Raw genomic sequence first — 18,422 nt, forward strand, 5'->3', positions numbered from 1 at the left:
GCCCTGAGCCCAACCAGGGGCTGCACCTAGGGATTGGGCCTGCCCTCTGCCACCCGGGAGCAGGCTTAAGCCAGTAGGTTGTTATCTCCCGAGGGTTCCCAGACTGCGAGAGGGCACAGGCCGGGCTGAGGGACCTCCCTCCCCCCCAAGTGCACAAATTTTTGTGCACTGGGCCTCTAGTTAAATATAACAGAAAACCTTTAGAATCTGCTATTTCTTATTGAGAGAAAACATTGTTTTTCACCAGGAGAGGGCAAAAAAGGAGGACTACAAAGATTTCAGTTTAACTACGGTCTCATGTAGATTCTTCTCTATGCCATAATTAAATCCTATTAAAGAGCACTTGTCAGTTAATCTTTAATTCACATTACCCAACAGGTTAAATCAGCGCAGAAAACCTTTAGAATCTGCTATTTCTTATTGAGAGAAAACATTGTTTTTCACCAGGAGAGGGCAAAAAAGGAGGACTACAAAGATTTCAGTTTAACTACGGTCTCATGTAGATTCTTCTCTATGCCATAATTAAATCCTATTAAAGAGCACTTGTCAGTTAATCTTTAATTCACATTACCCAACAGGTTAAATCAGCGGTTCTCAACCTGTGGGTCATGACCCCTTTGGCGGTCGAACGACCCTTTCACAGGGATCTCCTAAGACCATCCTGCATATCAGATATTTACATTACAATTAATAACAGTAGCAACATTACAGTTACGAAGTAGCAACGAAAATAATTTTATGGTTGGGTCACAACATGAGGAACTGTATTTAAAGGGCCAGAAGGTTGAGAACCATTGGGTTAAATAAAACAGAGGGTTATTAGATAATCAAGCATATTCAGATATTTTGTGAATAACGTTATGTCAGCATCAAGAAAAGTCAGATAGCCCCATGCAGGTGAAGTGGAGGCCCAAGTGCTAATGCTCCAAGCGGGGATCAGGTTTTGTGCCCATCCTTGCTGCTGCCTGGCCAAATCTAACTTAACAAGGCAAACAAATATAGACTGCACCTGTTGGTAGGGTTGATGGGAGTAGGAAGACCTCTGTGTCAAAACAAGAGTAAAGCCAATTCAAGCTTTGTGTCACATTTTAAATGGAAAATATGGCAAGGACTCATTCTTGTCTCATTGATTTTTTAAAACTCAAATGAGAAACTGCATCTTTGATTATTAAACTAGCATTAGATTCCCTGGTTATAGAGGGGAAACATGCCAGTATGGTATGTACAGAAAGCCCCATAAAAGATACTTCTTACAAAACTGAAATGTGCTGAATTAATCTAGCCAGTATCTAAATGTGAGTAAGGCAGTATTTTCTTGGCTTGACAAAACACCATCATGAACCCACCTCCTTCCTAGAAGTAAATTATAATGTTTAGCAAGAACAATAACTTAGCACAATGGCATACTTTAATGTGGTATTGGGTTATGTTTTCTCCCCCATGGGATCCATCTCTGGAGCCAGTGATAGGTCTCAGACTGAAATAGCCAACAATATGGACCAGAACAGAATGAAACTCCAATTCGTGTTTCTCTACCTTTAGTGAGTCTTTAAGAAAAAACCATAAACATCATATTGCTGTGTTGGTCACAGAAACTCACAAGACTTTAAAAATAATTGCTCTCTATATAAGATTATATTTTGTGGTTATCTGACCACTAAGATTTCTTCCCTGCTTGTGCTTGTCTTGTCAATCCTTTGGAAAATATTTGACACAGCTGATTTTACCCTTAAAATGTTATATTCGTGCCCTAACTGGTTTGGCTCAGTGGATAGAGCGTCGGCTTGCGGACTGAAGAGTCCCAGGTTCGATTCCAGTCAAGGGCATGTGCCTTGGTTGCGGGTACATCCCCAGTGGGGGGTGTGCAGAGGGCAGCTGATCGATGTTTCTCTCTCATTGATATTTCGGACTCTCTATCCCTCTCCCTTCCCCTCTGTAAAAAAAAAATCAATAAAATATATTTTTAAAAAATGTTATATTCGTGGCATTATATCAACACTTTTTTGTCATTGAAAGAAGTAGTCATCTGAGAACATAAAAGCCAATGGCAAGTAATGTCATGTGTATTATTATTCTTTACTTCAAAACAAAATGAAGCAACCCCTCCCCTCCCCCCCGAAAAAAAGAAAAGAACAAAACATATATTTCTGATTAACATTTGATCCCAAAACCTAGATAAGAGAAAGATTTTGTGACTAAACAGTGTGAGTGGCTGGCGCTTTCTACACATGGCAAGTAAGGATTAAATTTAAAATATGGCGCCCTAGTCAGTTTGGCTCAGTGGATAGAGCCTCGGCCTGAGGACTGAAGGGGCCTGGGTTCAATTCCTATCTAGGGCACATGCCCGGGTTGCAGGCTCAATCCATGCCCTGGTTTTGGTCTCCATCCCCAGGGTGGGACATGCAGGAGGTAGCCAATCAATGATTCTCTCTCATCACTGATGTTTCTATCTCTCTCTCTTACCCATTTCCATCCTCTCTAAAATAAATATATATTTTTTAAAAAAATTTAATATGGCATTGTTTTCAACTGAAAATATTCAGATTTATAATAAGTAAAGCATGCCTTTGAAGCTATTTTTAAAAATAAGATAATAGTCCAATTGTGTTCCTTTACACTCCTCTAGGGGCCAAGGTAATTTGGTCTTTGGATTTTAGGTTGGAAGTTGTTTGTACAGCAATAATATGAGGCTTCCACCTTCCCGTCCCACCCCATTACTTCCTGAATCCCTTAACCAAGCTAAACCAAGTTTTATGATCTTGTGATGATCACTGATAGCCCTTACCATTGCAGGTCCTTTTTTCTCTCTCTAACCCTGTCTGCTTTCTCTCTTTGCTCAAGCTCTTCCTATATATAGCCTTTGGTCCCAAGCATCGGAGATGATCATACTCTGGTATGTGCTCAAAGGGGACCAAGTGACTCTGAAAACCAATCAAGCGTATGTGTTGTCTCTACAGTACACTTCCCTGGCTCCAGATAGTATCTACCTAGTTCTTCAGATTAATGTGATATTTTTAAGCCACTTTGTGTGAGATCTTTTACCTGACAGAAAATGTATTAGGCCTCGTTATGATTGTACCTTCTGCATTTTGATAAAGAATGGGAAATGAATCTCCTTTATGAGTTCCAAATATGCAAGGAATTCTTTCTCCCTCTTGTTAGACCTATAATCACTGGCTATGGTTAAACTTGGCTTTCTTCCTGACTTTTTCCTCGTCTTCTTGTCAGCAAATATTTTGGTCTGTGGATTTATGTCAGATTATAAGGAAACAATTTACATATTAATGCAATTTGAGCACACTAGATATCCCATGAGGCTTTACAGTAAAAATTATCCTATATAACGACATTTGTTAAGTGAGGGAGGATAACTTTTAAAAGACCCATGAATTAAAATAAAAGCTGCCCCGTAGGTCCCTATTCACATAGTGTTCAAATGTTATGTGAATAAAAAGCAAGGTAGGAGTTGTAGTAAAGAGGACTTTAAAACACCTAATCCTGCCTTTGGTTGTCTGTTAACACGTTTACTAGATTTATTTTGTGTACAAAGCAGTTTTTAAAAAGACAGAGGGAGCTCATTTCCAATTCCCTGGAAAAACTACCAAGTCATCATCTGAATCCTGTGGTCTCTGGCACCTATATTCATGACCCATCAGAGGATGAAAGTTATGTTGTTTTATTATATGTTATTCTACACACCACCCTGCCCTCCACAGCCCACCATTTAATTAATTACTCCTTACTGCAGGAATGTTTGTGGCTAAATAAAAACTAACCATAGTTGCCCTCCCGCTTGACCCTACAGAGTTTGGAACTTGGCTGTGATCCATCATTGCCGTAACTGTTTTGAATCTGAGTTTTTATTGAATACTTTCTTTTCAGAGCATAGTATACTGTATGGAATATGACTAGTGGCTTGGATATAGTATGGGTTCACTGTTCTCTGTTGTCTAGTGTAAACAGAAGTTAAAGAATGATTGTTGCTAAAATTCTAGCCTCAAATATCACAGATCAAAGGAAAATGTACAGATCAAAGGAAAATGTCCTGACCCACAGTGGTATTAGATGATGGAATTTTATCAAAAGAGGCTTATTCTCTACTGTGAGCCAGTGTACTTTTTTTATTAGAACAAATTTTGTCATATCTAAAAATATTTTCTCTTATTTTTTTAAATATGAACTTTAAAAAATTTCCAGGCAGCCTTTCCTGGGAGAACTGTTTGACAGCATAACCTATTGATAAACACTAATCTGTAAGTCTACATGAAGATTCCAATACCTAGACACTAGGTCACAATCAACTAACATAAACTTTAAAATTAAATGAATTAGCATAGAGGAAAATTTTTTTAACCTGGAGTTTATCATGAGTTTTAGAAGGTCTTTGATCTAATTGAAATTATATTAAAGTGTTGTACATATTTGTCTTTTATTGAAAGTGATAATACATCTATAGCTTTGATCTGATTACCAAAAGTATATGTGACCCAGTAAATGGTAAGAGTCACGTATAAATTACTGTTCCATTAAAAACAGTTCACATGAACACTGATTTGTCCCCATTGCAGACAAATCTCCCTCTTAAGTTTGAATCTATATACTTGCAAGGTGTAAATGGCTTTCCTGTTCAAGAATGAAAACAAAGAGACGAAAGAAAGAAACTAGTTTATAGTGAGTATTTACGCTGAGTCAAGCATTTAGACATATATCTAATTCAATCCACCCCAAAATGCTTTTAAGTGCACCACTGAAGTGGAGTAATATTGCACATTTAACAGGTGGAGAAACTAAAGCCAAAAAGCTAATAAGTGACTTACCCACAGCTAACCAGTGACAGACCCTGATCCAAACCCTGTGCTAACTACAAAGTTCCTCCACTTTCCTCCTACCACCCAGGCTGTTTGAGTGAAACAGTGAATTCTCTCACCCTGCTGACTAATGGCAACAAATTATATGAAAATTATTGTTTGTCTTATCACCCTGTTAATTAGGTATGAAATTCTCTCATCCCCTGCACCCACTGTCTTTACTCAAGTCACCCCGGTATCTCCTGCCTGACTTGCTGCAGCTTTACATTGTCCCTGCCTGCAGTCCCCTTCCCTCCTCCAGCTGTACTCTACAACCAGAGTGAACGTTTTGAAAGTAAATATAATCATTGTCAAAATGCCTCTGTGACTTCCCATTGCCTCCAAAATAAAATTCAAACCCTAATCATGGTTTCTGGGTTCTTTGTGATCCGGACTCGGCTTTGTTTTCCATCCCTCTCTGCTTCCCTCACCCTCTAGATTCCAGCCATAATTAACTACTTGCAGTTTAGTGTATGTAGTTTTTGTTTTGTTTTGTTTTGTACTGCTCTCTCTATTTGGAGCATTCTTCCCACTTCTGTTCAACTGGGTAACTCCTGTTTGTCTTGAAAGGCTGTTTATATAGCATTTCTTCATGGAACTCTTTCTTAGTTCCTCAAGCCTGGAACTAAGTACCCTTCCCAAGTGCTCATAGAAAACCTTTTACTTACCCATATAATGTCAGTGGGACCACTGTCATATGTAGAGTTTCTCTGTACGTTAGTAAAAAACTCATCCTCCCTTTAAGAACGAGAGCACCGTAAGAGCACATGCCTGGAGAGGATGGGCTACATTTCATGCTCCACTTACCCCTTTCCAGGTTCTCTCACGCAGAGACAATCTGCACAGCCATAATGGTGGTTCTATGTAGCGTTTATCAAATGGCATTGTAATTGCCTGTTCACTCATCTGCCTCTCCCACTAAACTCCAGGCTCACGAAGGATGGGGATTATGTTGCATTCATTGTTATACCCCCCAAACCCTAGCATAGAGCCTTTCAAATAGTAAACACTCAATAAATATTTAATGGTTTAATAAATGACTAAGTTCATGTATAAACACATGAAAATAGTAGTTTGCTGTCAAATAGCATTGGCAAAAATTGGTAAAAAGAGGAAGACAAAAGAAAAATACACTGAAATCAACTACTAATTTAATTCAAGGCAGCAAACACTGATTGTCTACATGGTGGAAACTGTTATGAGGAAACAGAAATGAAAAGGACATAGTCCTTTGCCTGCAGTAAACTTTTAATCTAACTAATAAGATAAGACATGTATACAACTGATTAAAACTCAACGCAGAATGTGGCATGTGCTATAAGAAATTTATAAAGTTCTAGAAAATCATTGAGAAGGGGAAATTTTTCCAGTTAAATGAGGGATTCCTAAAGCTTCATAGAGAAGGTGATGACAGACCTAACCTTTGAATTATGGGTAGAATTTCAGTGAGGAAAGGTGTTGGGACAAGGACCAAAGTGAGGAGGGAGCATTCCAGGCGAAGGAAAGAGCACAGACTGTCATCACCTTCTCTATGAAGCTCATTGAATCCCTCATTTAACTGGAAAATTTTCCTCTTCTCAATGATTTTCTAGAACTTTATAAATTTCGTATAGCACATGCCACATTCTGCTTTGAGTTTTAATCAGTTGTATACATGTCTTATCTTATTAATTAGATTAATTAGATTAGAGCACAGACTGTTTCCAGGTGGGTGGAGAGTGAGGTGATAGATGGCCTTGAATGCTGTGCTGAGGAGTTTACGTCTCACAGTGGGGAGCTATTAAAGGTTTTTAAGAAGAAACATGACACAATCAGCTATATTTTAGAAAGTCACTTGAAAAATTACTTTTAAAGTGTCTTCTCCCCCTTTTACCCTTGATCCCAGTGAAATAGGAATTTTCAAAAACCAAAAACTAGAGATCAGTTTAAGAATTTCACTCTCCCTGTATTTCCAGTCTATTTCAATGCATGTTCTTCCTGATTCTACCTTTATGTTGATCTGTCACAAGCTTGCAATTTCCCACTATCTAAATAGTTTCTAAGCTCCCAGTGTTAGCAAACGCCAGTGGCTTCAGGGGAAAGACCTCAGAAAGGGTTTGCTGAGACTGACAGCCAAAGCTCTGCAACTTTCGAGAGGAGATTAGGGAAATGGCCTCACTGCTGTATCATGTGATTCAAGGCATCTGATCGCATCCTGGCACTATTCTCTCTTACCTTATTTGACACTAAAGGACACCCTTCTCATTAACCATTAATTAAAAGATAAATAAATGCACTTATTTAAATAAGCAATAGGTGAGTATAACAAGAATTTCTCTTGTTCTCAAAATGCAAAGAAACTTTAGATACTATTAGAAAGTTTCTTACTGAAACTTCCAGTATGAGCTTTTAGGCACTACGCATTGTTCTTTCGGACTGTAAATAACCAAGGTGTTCCTTGGAAGGGACCCACAGGTCTTGACTCACTTTGCTTAAGGACAATAGCCCTAAGAAGGAAAAACTCTGTATACAACAGTGACTGGGGGTCTCAGGATCTCCTGTGGGTCTTTCCTAATGTAGGCAGCCAAGTGCAGGTAAACTAAAAGCATAAGAGCCACTTAACAGTAAGTGGTTCAAAAGTAATTAGGGTCTAAAATGGAGTAGGAGCTGGGGAATGGAAGAGACTAAATGGATCCAAGACAGATCACAGAGAGAACTGTGTGCCTATTGAATGTGGAGCCCCGTCAGGTGGATCAATTAGTTGGAGTGTCGTCCTGTGCACCATAAAGGTTGCAGGTTTGATAATTGATCAGGGCACATACTTAGGCTTCAGGTTCCATCATACGGGAAGCAAGGATGGATGTTTCTCTCTCACATGGATCTCTCTCTCTCTCTCTCTCTCCCTCTCTCTCTCTCTCTCTCTCTCTCTCTCTCTCTCATCTCCTGGTTCATAGTTTGACACTCAGCCACTGAGCCACACTGGCCAGGCAAGTGTTCTCTTTTGAAACTTAAATTTGAGAAGCTTATTAGAGGCCAAAGTCATAAATTTAAAGTCATCGATGTATAGATGGGACTTAAAGCCCATGGAACTAGATTAAATCACTTAGGGGATGAATGTAGAGAGAAAAAAGAAAAAATCAGAAGACAAGGTAGTACGTGTTGTACTCCTTGTCACAAGTGCCTGTAGTAGGATGCAAGATGATTACTGACCTTGTGTTCACCTTCTTGCTTTAGCCCTGCGGCTGATTTAACTTATGTGAGTGAAGTAAGAAAGTAAGGCAGCCACTGTTTTATTACTATGGAAATAGTTTCACACCTTATGCCGGCAGTACTCTTTCCGGTGTTAATGAGGTGTAATTGTCACATAGGATTGTATATATTGAAGGTGTACAACTTTGTTTAGATATATGTATACATTATGAAGTGATCACCACAGTCAAGCTAATTAACATGTTCTTCACCTCACAGTTACTGTTTTCTTTCTTTTTTCTTAGCAGTTTTCAAGTATGCAATACAATATTACTATATTTGCTGTATGTAATAACTGCAGTCACCATGCTGTACCTTAATCTCCAGAACTTTTTCATCTTTCATAACTGAAACTTTGTACCCTTTCACCAACATCTGCCATCTCCTCCTCTTATTCCCTTGCTCCTGGCAACCACCATTCTGCTCTGCTTCTGTGAGTTGGACTATTTTTTATTCCATATATTAGTGAAATCATGCAGTATTTATCTTTACAAATTTGGCTTATTTCACTTAGCATCATGTCCTCCAGGTTCACTCATATTGTCAAAAATGGCAGTATTTCCTTTTTTAAGTTGATAATGTTATATTGTGGGGGGTGTGTGTGTGTGTGTGTGTGTGTGTGTGTGTGTATTGTTTTCTTTATCCATTGTCCATGAATGGACACTTAGGTTATTTCCATGTTGGCAATTATGAGTAATTAATACTACAGTGAACAAGGAAGTGCAGATAGCTCTTCAAGATCCAGATTTTATTTCCTTTGGATATATGCCCACAAGCAGGATTGCTGGATCATATGGTAGTTCTATTTTTAATTTTTTGAGGAAACTCCATAGTGTTTTCCATAGTGACTGCACCAGTTTACTTTCCCACCAACAGCACAGAGAGGTTCCTTTATGTAGTTTAAGAAAATAATCTTAAGTAGTACTCTTAAGAAAATAAACCTCAACATTATTTTTAACTATATAATCAAGGGAAGAAATAAGTATTAGATAAATCATCCCTTCCTCTTTCCTACTAATTTTTGCCATAGTTCTTAAGTTTCTAATTGGATCCCTGAGTTGGGAAGTTGAAATGATCAAAATCTTTATTAATGACCCCAGAAACCTCCTAAATACTCAGGACAAGACAGCACTTGAGTTATATTAACCCAAGGCCATACTATTATCTAGATGGAAAAATCACCTCATGTTCTATTTCTTATATCAAATATGCTCATCTGAATTGGCTAGTCAACTCTTGGAAATAGATGCATGATCTGCATCTATTAGCCTAGCCCCGACCATACAGTGTGAGGAATAATAAATGTGCACCATATTTTCAGTATCTCATAGGGTCAAGAGGACACATAAGCCTAATATAGCATCAGCTTCACATCCATAAAACCAAGACAATGCAATTACTTCAGCTGTTCATCACAGGATAATTGCCAGTTCCCTCATTCAGTTCCATGCCCAACCAAAAGTGATCATTTCCATATCCAAAATTTAGCATTATTTGGGGGTAAAGGAGTGGACAAAATAAAATGGAAGAAAGAAAAAGACTTCTCAGATTGAGCTTCACCAGAGCGTTAGCAGACTCATGCCAGTTGTTCAGTCCCCATTGTGATCTTAAAACTCACAAAGGCCAACGTTTCACATCAAGAAAATTAGCTGTCTTGCAACGTGCTCCTTGCAGAATCTTGCAGAGCCCGGCTTTTTTAGCTTCCTGCTTCTACCAAAACCTGAGTCCTAGGACACCTGGTGACAAACAAATTTCTGCTGTGTGCACCTCTCAGACCTCACCTGAAAAGTGCAACTTTTCAGTAATTGGCCTTAACCTGCACTTCTCTGTGGCAGATCAAAATCCCTCTCCTTCACTCCTCCTGCCACAGCAGAACTGGACTTCCTCTGGACAAACATACCAGCCTCTTAACAGAAAACAAGATGGAGTGGCACCACGAGAGCCTGCCACTTCCAGACAGTGCTGTTTTGAGGTGTGCCAGCCCCAGCCCTAGAAATGAACACCACCACCAGAGCCTGCCAACCAGAGGAATGACAGAAATGCAAGAGTGCTGCCCTCCACCTGGGAGTACCACCCACAAGAAATGCAGCTGCCCCTGCAGTCTGTGATCCCAAACCCTATCCCAGCGAATACCAGACCCACATGGGATGCTGCCCTGTCTCAGCTGGCTGTGCCTTTGGAAGAGCCCCATTCTCTCCGCCTAGGATGGGTCTTACCAATTGCAGCCCTAAGGACATTTAGTGTCTTTAGTGCAAAGTAACTTACTCTCCACATGGGACTGTACCTATAAACGTTGTAGTTTGAGGTCCCAGACACACCTGACCAGCAAAGGACTCCCATTATCCAATACAATGATTTTCAATGCTGGCTATACAATAGAATCACCAGGAGGCTTTAAAAACAACAACAAAAAATAAACCTGGAGCTCCAACCTAAGGAGCTGTTTATTACTTGTCTGGAGGGGGCCAGAGTATCACTGTTTACCAAAAGCACTCTGAGGATCCTGTGACTTCATAACCCCTGGTCGAGCGTGGTATCCCTAGGCTCATCATTTCCATTTGACCTCAGGCCTCTCCCAAAGCTGCAGCTTTGCAGTCCACACTAGGACTTAACCAACCAGTCCCGAACCTACAGGCTCACTCACCGATGCTGCCAAAGCCCTGCCTGGTGGAGAGCAAATGGTGGACAGAAGCCTGAACTCCGCATGCCTGGTTCTCTGTCCCGCCATATCTTCTCCATGTGTAATGTGGCTTTTATTCACAAGATGGAAACCACCCCTGTACATTCACAGCCCTTTCTTCCTCCCTGACCTGTCAAGCTATAGCCACAGAGAGCATGACCTAATCATTGCACGTGGCCACCACATCCGGGTCCCCGTTCGCTTCAGGTGTCAATAATGAAAGAGGATGGAGAAGAGGGAACATCTCTGCTAATTCCTGTTGAATTCAGAAGTCCTGAACTGCTTCTGTAGTAGCCATCCATTCCACTTGATATTGCTTGTTACTCTCTCCTCCACTAAACTACAAGCACTGCAAAAACTGGAGCAGCGCCTGGTCCTTAGTAGGTGCTCCATGAATGTTTGTTTGATAGCTGAATGAGCAACTGAATGAGTAGCTGGAGAGGAGCTGTTTCCATGATCGGAGTGGAAAAAGTGAAGCGATGGCCTCACTGTTCCAGCCTATCTGTAACACGGATCATTGGAACCACAAGCAGAGGGTCAGAGGAGCAGAACTCGCAATTTTCACCTGAAAACTCAACGTTTGTTTTTCATTACTGGAGCACAGCCTTGCTTTCTTCTTCAAGGCACCTACACTTTTCTTACATCTTTACACTCAGTTTCTGGTTTTCTTCTTAGACCCACACAGCAGCGCCCTGCTTGCTCTGTCTGCCTGCTTTGCCTTCCCCGTTTCCAGTTCCCTGCAGCCCATCCTCTGTTCTCCCAGCAACAGGGGGAACTCTTCCCAGCTCTACAGCGTAGTTGAAGGGAGATTAGCTAAATGTGCAGTAAGTCCTTGCTTTCTCCTTTTCGGACTTCTACCGTGTAGTGAAAGTGCTGAGCACTAAGACTGCTTATCCACAAGGCATTTTTGAGTAATGACATGTTTATCTTAGAATTCCGCCCTAAATGGTGATTGTATTGACACAAGTAGGAGAGAGAAGCCAAGGTGCTTCAGTAATCACATGGTGCCAGAGGCTGTGCTGCCAGCACATGACTCGGGGCAGCTGAGCCTGGTGCCTCTGTTCTTAAGGACTGGATTAAAGAGGAATATCGACAACAGGATGAAGAGGAGCTCACTCTAGGTAACTTGGTACCTTTTGAAATACGGTTGCATTCTTTCTGTTCGACGTTAATTACTATTAAGGATTCCCTCTGTGGCTGTAAAGAGTGTAGGATCTGAAATGTGAACAGCCATTTGAGTTCCTGCAAAGGCCCTGCAGAGAAAGACGGAGAAGATCAACAGGGACAGCAGTATGGGGACCCATTTATGTGAGTTGTGTCGAAGATTGCTAAGATCCCAGTCCAGCAGCATCTATTCCACCTACATACTGATACCTTTGTCCTTTTGGCTTAAGATAGTATTTTTCAAAATATTGTCCATGGACTACCTGCTTTAGAATACTATAGTGGTGTTCCTTAGAAACAAAACAAGGCACCACATTCCTAAGCCCCAGATCAACAAAGCAGAGTCTCTGGGGTGAGGTTTTGAACTTACCTTGACCAAACCACTCAGCTCATCCTTTGGCTTGACTTACCAACTCTTAAGTTTCAAATACTTCCAAAAAGTAATAGCACTATGAGCGGATATTGGTCATTTTTCTTGAAAGATCTGAGATCAGGTTATGATAAAGTAATTAAAAAGAGTGTGAGGACACAAATATCCAAGGGAAGGACTAGGACACCACCAAGGAGGGAATAAGGAGAGAATGGCCAGAGAGCCCTTTGCATTATCCTTTTGTGCCAGGTTATATATCATTGGTCATAGTTTAATTCAGTTCCAAGCATATTGAGTCCTATGTGCCTGGCACTAGGGATAAAGAGAAACAGAACAGATTCACAATCCTAGGGGAGTGTATAGCTTGGGGAAGGAAGCAGGCCCAGAGGGCTGAGAAGAAGGGCTCCTAGGAAATAAGAAGAAGTTAGGTTCACCGACACAGCTCCTAGGGCAATGGAAACTAAAGAGAAAATAAACAAATCGGACTACATCAAAATAAAAAGCTTCTGCACAGCAAAAGAAACCATCAACAAAACAACAAGAAAGCCCAATGCATGGTAGGACATATTTGCCAGTGCTATCTCCGATAAGGGTTTAATCTCCAATGTTTACAGGGAACTCATACAACTTAACAAAAGGAAGATAAACAATCCAATCAAAAATGGGCAACGGGCCAAAGTAGATACTTTTCAAAAGAGGACATTCAGAAAGCCAAGAGACATATGAAATCATGCTTAAAGTCACTAATTATCCGAGAGATGCAAATCAAAATGACAGTGAGGTACCATCTCACACCTGTCAGAATGGCAGTGACTTGTAAAAAGGAAGGAACTCCTACCATTTGCAATAGCGTGGATGGACCTGGAGAGCATTATGCTAAGCGAAATAAGTCAGTTGGAGAAAGATAAATATCACATGATCTCACTCATTTGTAGAATATAATGAACAACATAAACTGAACAGATCCGGAGACAGAAAAGCATCGATCAGACCTCAAACCTCAGAGGGAAGGCAGGGGAGGGAGGGGGAAAGGGGAGAGATCAACCAAAGGACTTATATGCATGCATAATAGTATAAGCATAACCAATGGACACAGACACCAGGGGGGTGAGGGCATGAGGGGCGGGGGATGAGGGGATAAGGACACATGTAATACCTTAATCAATAAAGAAAATATTTTTTTTAAAAAAAGGAAGAAGTTAGACAGGTGAGGGTAGGGGAGCTTTTGAGAAGGAAATAAAGTGGGGGCGGGGAGCGGGGCAGGAGCTGGTAGGAAATGGAGCATGTTCCTAACAGAGAGTGACCTGCACAACCAAAGGTATAAGGAATGGAGAAAAATAATCATGATCCTGGGTAGGTGGACATGGGACAGATCAAGGAGACATGTGGAAGTCTGTTTTTTGCTAGCATCTAGAAGACTTCTTGGATCAGTCCTCAAATTCATTCAAAGTTATGGTCTCAAACTGTTTACTGCAGTTGCTCCAAAAACATATTACAACCAGTTTATAGGTCCTCTCTGGGAGATTGTGTGTGGGATTTCCATAACTAACAAGTTGACAATAATATAAAAAATTATTTAATATAGCCCTGACCAAGTGGCTCAGTTAGTTAAAACATCGTCCCATATACCAAAAGGTTGCAGGTTCTATTCCCAGTCAAGACACATATCTAGGTTGTGGGTTTGATACCTGGTTGGGTTGTGTATGAGAGGCAAGCAATCAATGTTTCTCTTACATTGATCTCTCTCTCCTCTCTCTCTCTCTCTTTCTCTCTCTCTCTCTCTCTCTGTCTCTGTCTCTTTCTCCCCCCACCCCTTCCTCTCTTTCTAAAAAATCAATAAAAACATATCCTTGGGTGAGGATTAAAAAATGTTCAATATAGATTTGAGAATTTTTTAACTATCATTGGAAACATACATGAAAATAGAAATATTAATCACCTCGAGAGGGAGATTGAAAACAGAGGTAGGAGAAATCTACCTCTCACTATATACCCTTTTAGACTGTTTGAATTGTTTACATGTATATTTATTGCCTATCCAAACAAGTTTAAAAGAGAACTAAAGAAACACATTTATTTCATAGGATAAAAAAGTATGTGTCAACATGTGAGTAATTTAATTTCTATTTAAAGCCAAATTAATGTTACCACAGTGACAGCAATAGTATCTTTAGTTTTGTTTTTCACAGCTTAAGAAAAAAATGGGATTGGGCAAATACAAATTTTGTATATTCTCTATAAAACTGGCTTCTTTTTTCCAGTTTGCAGCACATCTTGTGAAGATGAAATATCCAAGAATCTGTATTCTAGATGGTGGCATTAATAAGATCAAGCCAACAGGCCTCCTCACCGTGCCCTCTCCGCAAATATGAAGAACCAGGAGGATGACTGTCAAAAGGTCAGAGGGGCATCAGCTCCCAGCAGCGCAGCTCCTCACAGCCTTACCGCGCGAAGACAGAACTAGGCTTCAGAGTGTTACATTTCCATACAGTGTTGTCATGAGACTTTTTTTTTAAATCTCATGACCCAAATGTTCAACTACCCAGCAACAAACTTGACTGTACATGTGTTGTTGAAAGAATTTTCTTAACAGTGAAATCTGATCATGTATTTTTAGCACATTGTGACAATAAGCCAGAATTCAGCTGACAAGGCAGACATTATCAAGAAATCTTACTTGCACTAAAAAGGCTGTCTTCCATTGCACTGAACAGACAGCCCTAACAAAGGCATTTAGAAATATAGATTGAACGTGAGCTAAAATCATCGTTCCATGGTAATGAAAAGTGAAAGGCTATTCATAATGCATTCCTTATAAGTAAATGCTACATTTCTAACTCATTTTTGGCCCAGACAAGTTGTGTGTGTGTGTGTGTGTGTGTGTGTGTGTGTGTGTGTGTGTGTGTGTGTGTGTTTAGAGGAAGAAGAATTTACTCATTGAAAAAAGTAATAATAGTCTTACAGAAATGTGAATCCGTTCAAATTAGATAGAATATTTGTTCAGCTTCTGTAGCAGAGAAACCCCAAATAAGAGTGACTTAAACAAACTAGAACTTTCTTTCCATCTCACTTTGTCAGTCTAGGGACAGTATGTTTTTTCATAATAACTAAGAACTCAGATGTCTTAGTTATATGCAAAAAACCGCCCCCAACACACTGTTTCCATCTCATGGATCAATATGGCTGCTCAGCTCTCACCATCACATCTGCAATTCAGAAGGAAGGAAGGAAGGAAAGAAGTTTGGAGGGGAGAAAGAAGGAAGGAAGAAAAGATGAAAGAGAAGAGAGAATATGCTTCTTCTCTAAGGACAAAAACCAGAAGTTACACATATTACTTCCACTTACATACCATTGGCCAGAACTTAGATATATGGCCACACCTAGCTATAAGGAAAACTAAGGAGTATAGCCTTTGGCTGAGTGGCCATTTACCCAGCTTAAAAGAAAAAAAAAAAAAATCTGATAAAAGGAGATCACATATTGAAGAACATCTAGCAGCCTCTGCCACATTATTCTAAAAATTAAGTACTATACTTCCCTGAATCATAAACATACCACAATTTTGTGTACCATGAAGGAAGAAAAATGCAGCCAAATAAACTGTGACACAGCATCCTATATAATAAAAGCCTAATATGCAAATTGTCCCCTAGACTGGGAGTTCAACCAGGGGTTGGGGCTGGCTGACCAACTGCGGGAAGGGAGGCCTTGGCTGGCAGTGGCAGCAGGCAGCCAGGTGAAGGGAGGCCCCAGCCAGCAGCCAGCAGCTGCTAGGGACCCTAGCATGAATTTTGTGCACTGGGCCTCTAGTCAATTATAAGATGCATCCCCATTTCAAAAATGTGAAAAATATGCATCTTAGCATTATTGAAATAGAGCATATCTTTGACTATCTTCAGTTTTATTTTAACTAAAACATGTTCTTTCATCTTTAACTTATGTTCCTCTGTAGTGTTAGGACTACCTAGGAAGAACATTTTAATAAGAGCCTCAATTCAACTTTCTGGGCTAAAGTTTTATTGTTGCTGTTTGTGTTGAGTTTTGTATCTATTTTTTTTATTGAGATAATTTACATACCATAAAATTCACTTTTTAAATTGTACAATTCAGCGTTTTTTCGTATGTTCACAAAATTGTGTAATCATCAAATTTCAGAACATTTTCATCACCCCAATAAAGAAACCCTGTACCTGTTAGCAATCGTTCCCCCTTAATCCTTTCCAAGGTCTTTGATTTAATTGTATATAGAGTGTGATTGATTTCTAACTAACTTTATTCCTGCATGTGGGTATCAAGTTGTCCCATGGGCCAGTACATTTTGTTTGTTTTTCTCAATTAAATTATAGTAATTCACCAAATATGTTTGGATATATACTATGTGCAAGACACTGACATTACTAATAATTATATTATTCTGAGATACCCTACATTATATACAAAAAAAATTGTAATAATAAACAAGAAAACAAAATTTTGCCACAATTTCTCTAACATCATTTTTGGACTGTCATCTTCCCTGGTTAGAGAAGTATTAAATTCTATCCTTTCCTTCAATCTTGGATGACTTCTGTGACTTCATGGTCATAATGCAGCACTGGTGACCATTTGGAAAGAGGGTCTGAGTCCTAACTTAGCCTTACTGGGCAAGCAGAAGGGATGGATGGGTGGGAATTTGGATTAAATAGGTGGTAGGTAGTGGGAGAGAATAAAGACCTAGTGCTGGAGGAGAGTTGTGTGAGGAGATAATAGTAGCTAACCATCACAATTTTGCATTTGTTCTTTCTTAAAACTTGATACATGCTGAAAAAAATGGAAGGTTACTAAACATTCAAGTTATAAATAACATTTAATGTTCTCAACAGTAAAAAATGAAATAGCGAAAAATCACTGCCAGGTGTACATACAGAGCATGGTATTCAATAACAGATGGTTTCAACAATAGTGACCTCAACAACTATTTGTTGAAATAAACTGTATAAACCACAATTGATAGAGGTACTTGTAATTATATTATTGACTTCTACATTATCACTGTCAGCACTGTTGTTGTTTTCTGGCATCAACAGTCTCTTCCTTCTTCCTGGAATGCCCTTAAGACCTCTACTAACCCCATAGACACACACACACACTGTCTCTCTCTCTTCATAATTCTACATCAGTAACATCTCCTCTAGGCTCTGACTTTCCCATGCTAGCCTAAGAGCCTCCAATCTGTCAAAGTATCTCATTTATCCTTGTAATAATAGACTTATTACATAATTTTGCAATTATCTGTTCACATTTGGGCCTGATATTAAAATATGAGCTCCTTTAATGTCAGAGACCATAATGTACAACTCTTGTTCTTTTCACCAACCCATTGCACTGGAGATGCTTGATAAATATAAAATTGAATTGTATGGATCTCCAGCTTAGGGATTTTAGGATCTCTTATGGATAGAAAAATATTAAAACAACCCAGGTAATTTTTTTCAAGTGTCAGACTTACCTGGTACCTGATGAAGAAAAATAAATTAAAACTCAATTCACTGAGTGAAGAAAGGATCTCTAATGTACCACCCAGCTCTAAAATGTTATAATCCTAGACGTTGGAACAAATAACTTCAGCAACAGGGTAGGCTAAGCTAGTGGCATCCCTTTTCCAAAACACAGAAATGCTAGGTTAAAAAAGAATATTAAAAATCTTTAATACTTTACCAAAGTTGAAAAAAATCAGAAATTCCTTGATGTAAGATAAAAAGAGGAACTGACACACTATCAGGTCCATAGGATATCAGATCTACATAATAAAAGCCTAATCGACCTTTATGGTGGAACAACTGGAATGACCTGTTACTACGATGTGCACTGACCACCAGGAGGCAGATGCTTAGCGCAGGAGTTGCCTGCTGGTGGCCAGTGTGCTCCCACAGGGGAAGCACCACTCAACCAGAAGCCCAGCTCATGGCTGGCGAGTGCAGCAGCAGTGGTGGGAGCCTCTCCCGCCTCCAGGGCAGCACTAAGCGGTAAGTAGCGAAGGGTCCCAGACTGGGAGAGGGTGCAGGCCAGGCTGAGGGAATCCCCCTCACCCCCACCCCCCACACTCAGTGTAGGAATTTCATGCACCGGGCTTCTAGTCTAAACTAATAAAAGA

General features: G+C 39.9%; 1 protein-coding gene across 2 annotated transcripts in view; it reads left to right on the plus strand.

Moving 5' to 3' along the window:
- TBCK (TBC1 domain containing kinase) overlaps positions 1-15,866 on the plus strand; it is a 175,128-nt gene extending 159,262 nt beyond the window's left edge. For both annotated transcript variants that reach the window (XM_006778899.2, XM_015558092.1), the window contains one exon: positions 14,551-15,866. In XM_006778899.2, the coding sequence (XP_006778962.1) occupies positions 14,551-14,661 (111 nt within the window). In that variant the 3' untranslated portion in view covers positions 14,662-15,866. The remainder of the gene's footprint in view (positions 1-14,550) is intronic.
- The last annotated feature ends 2,556 nt before the right edge of the window (positions 15,867-18,422 follow it).

Source organism: Myotis davidii, unplaced genomic scaffold (assembly GCF_000327345.1).
Source record: "Myotis davidii unplaced genomic scaffold, ASM32734v1 scaffold967, whole genome shotgun sequence".
In the NCBI taxonomy this organism is placed as follows: Eukaryota; Metazoa; Chordata; class Mammalia; order Chiroptera; family Vespertilionidae; genus Myotis; species Myotis davidii.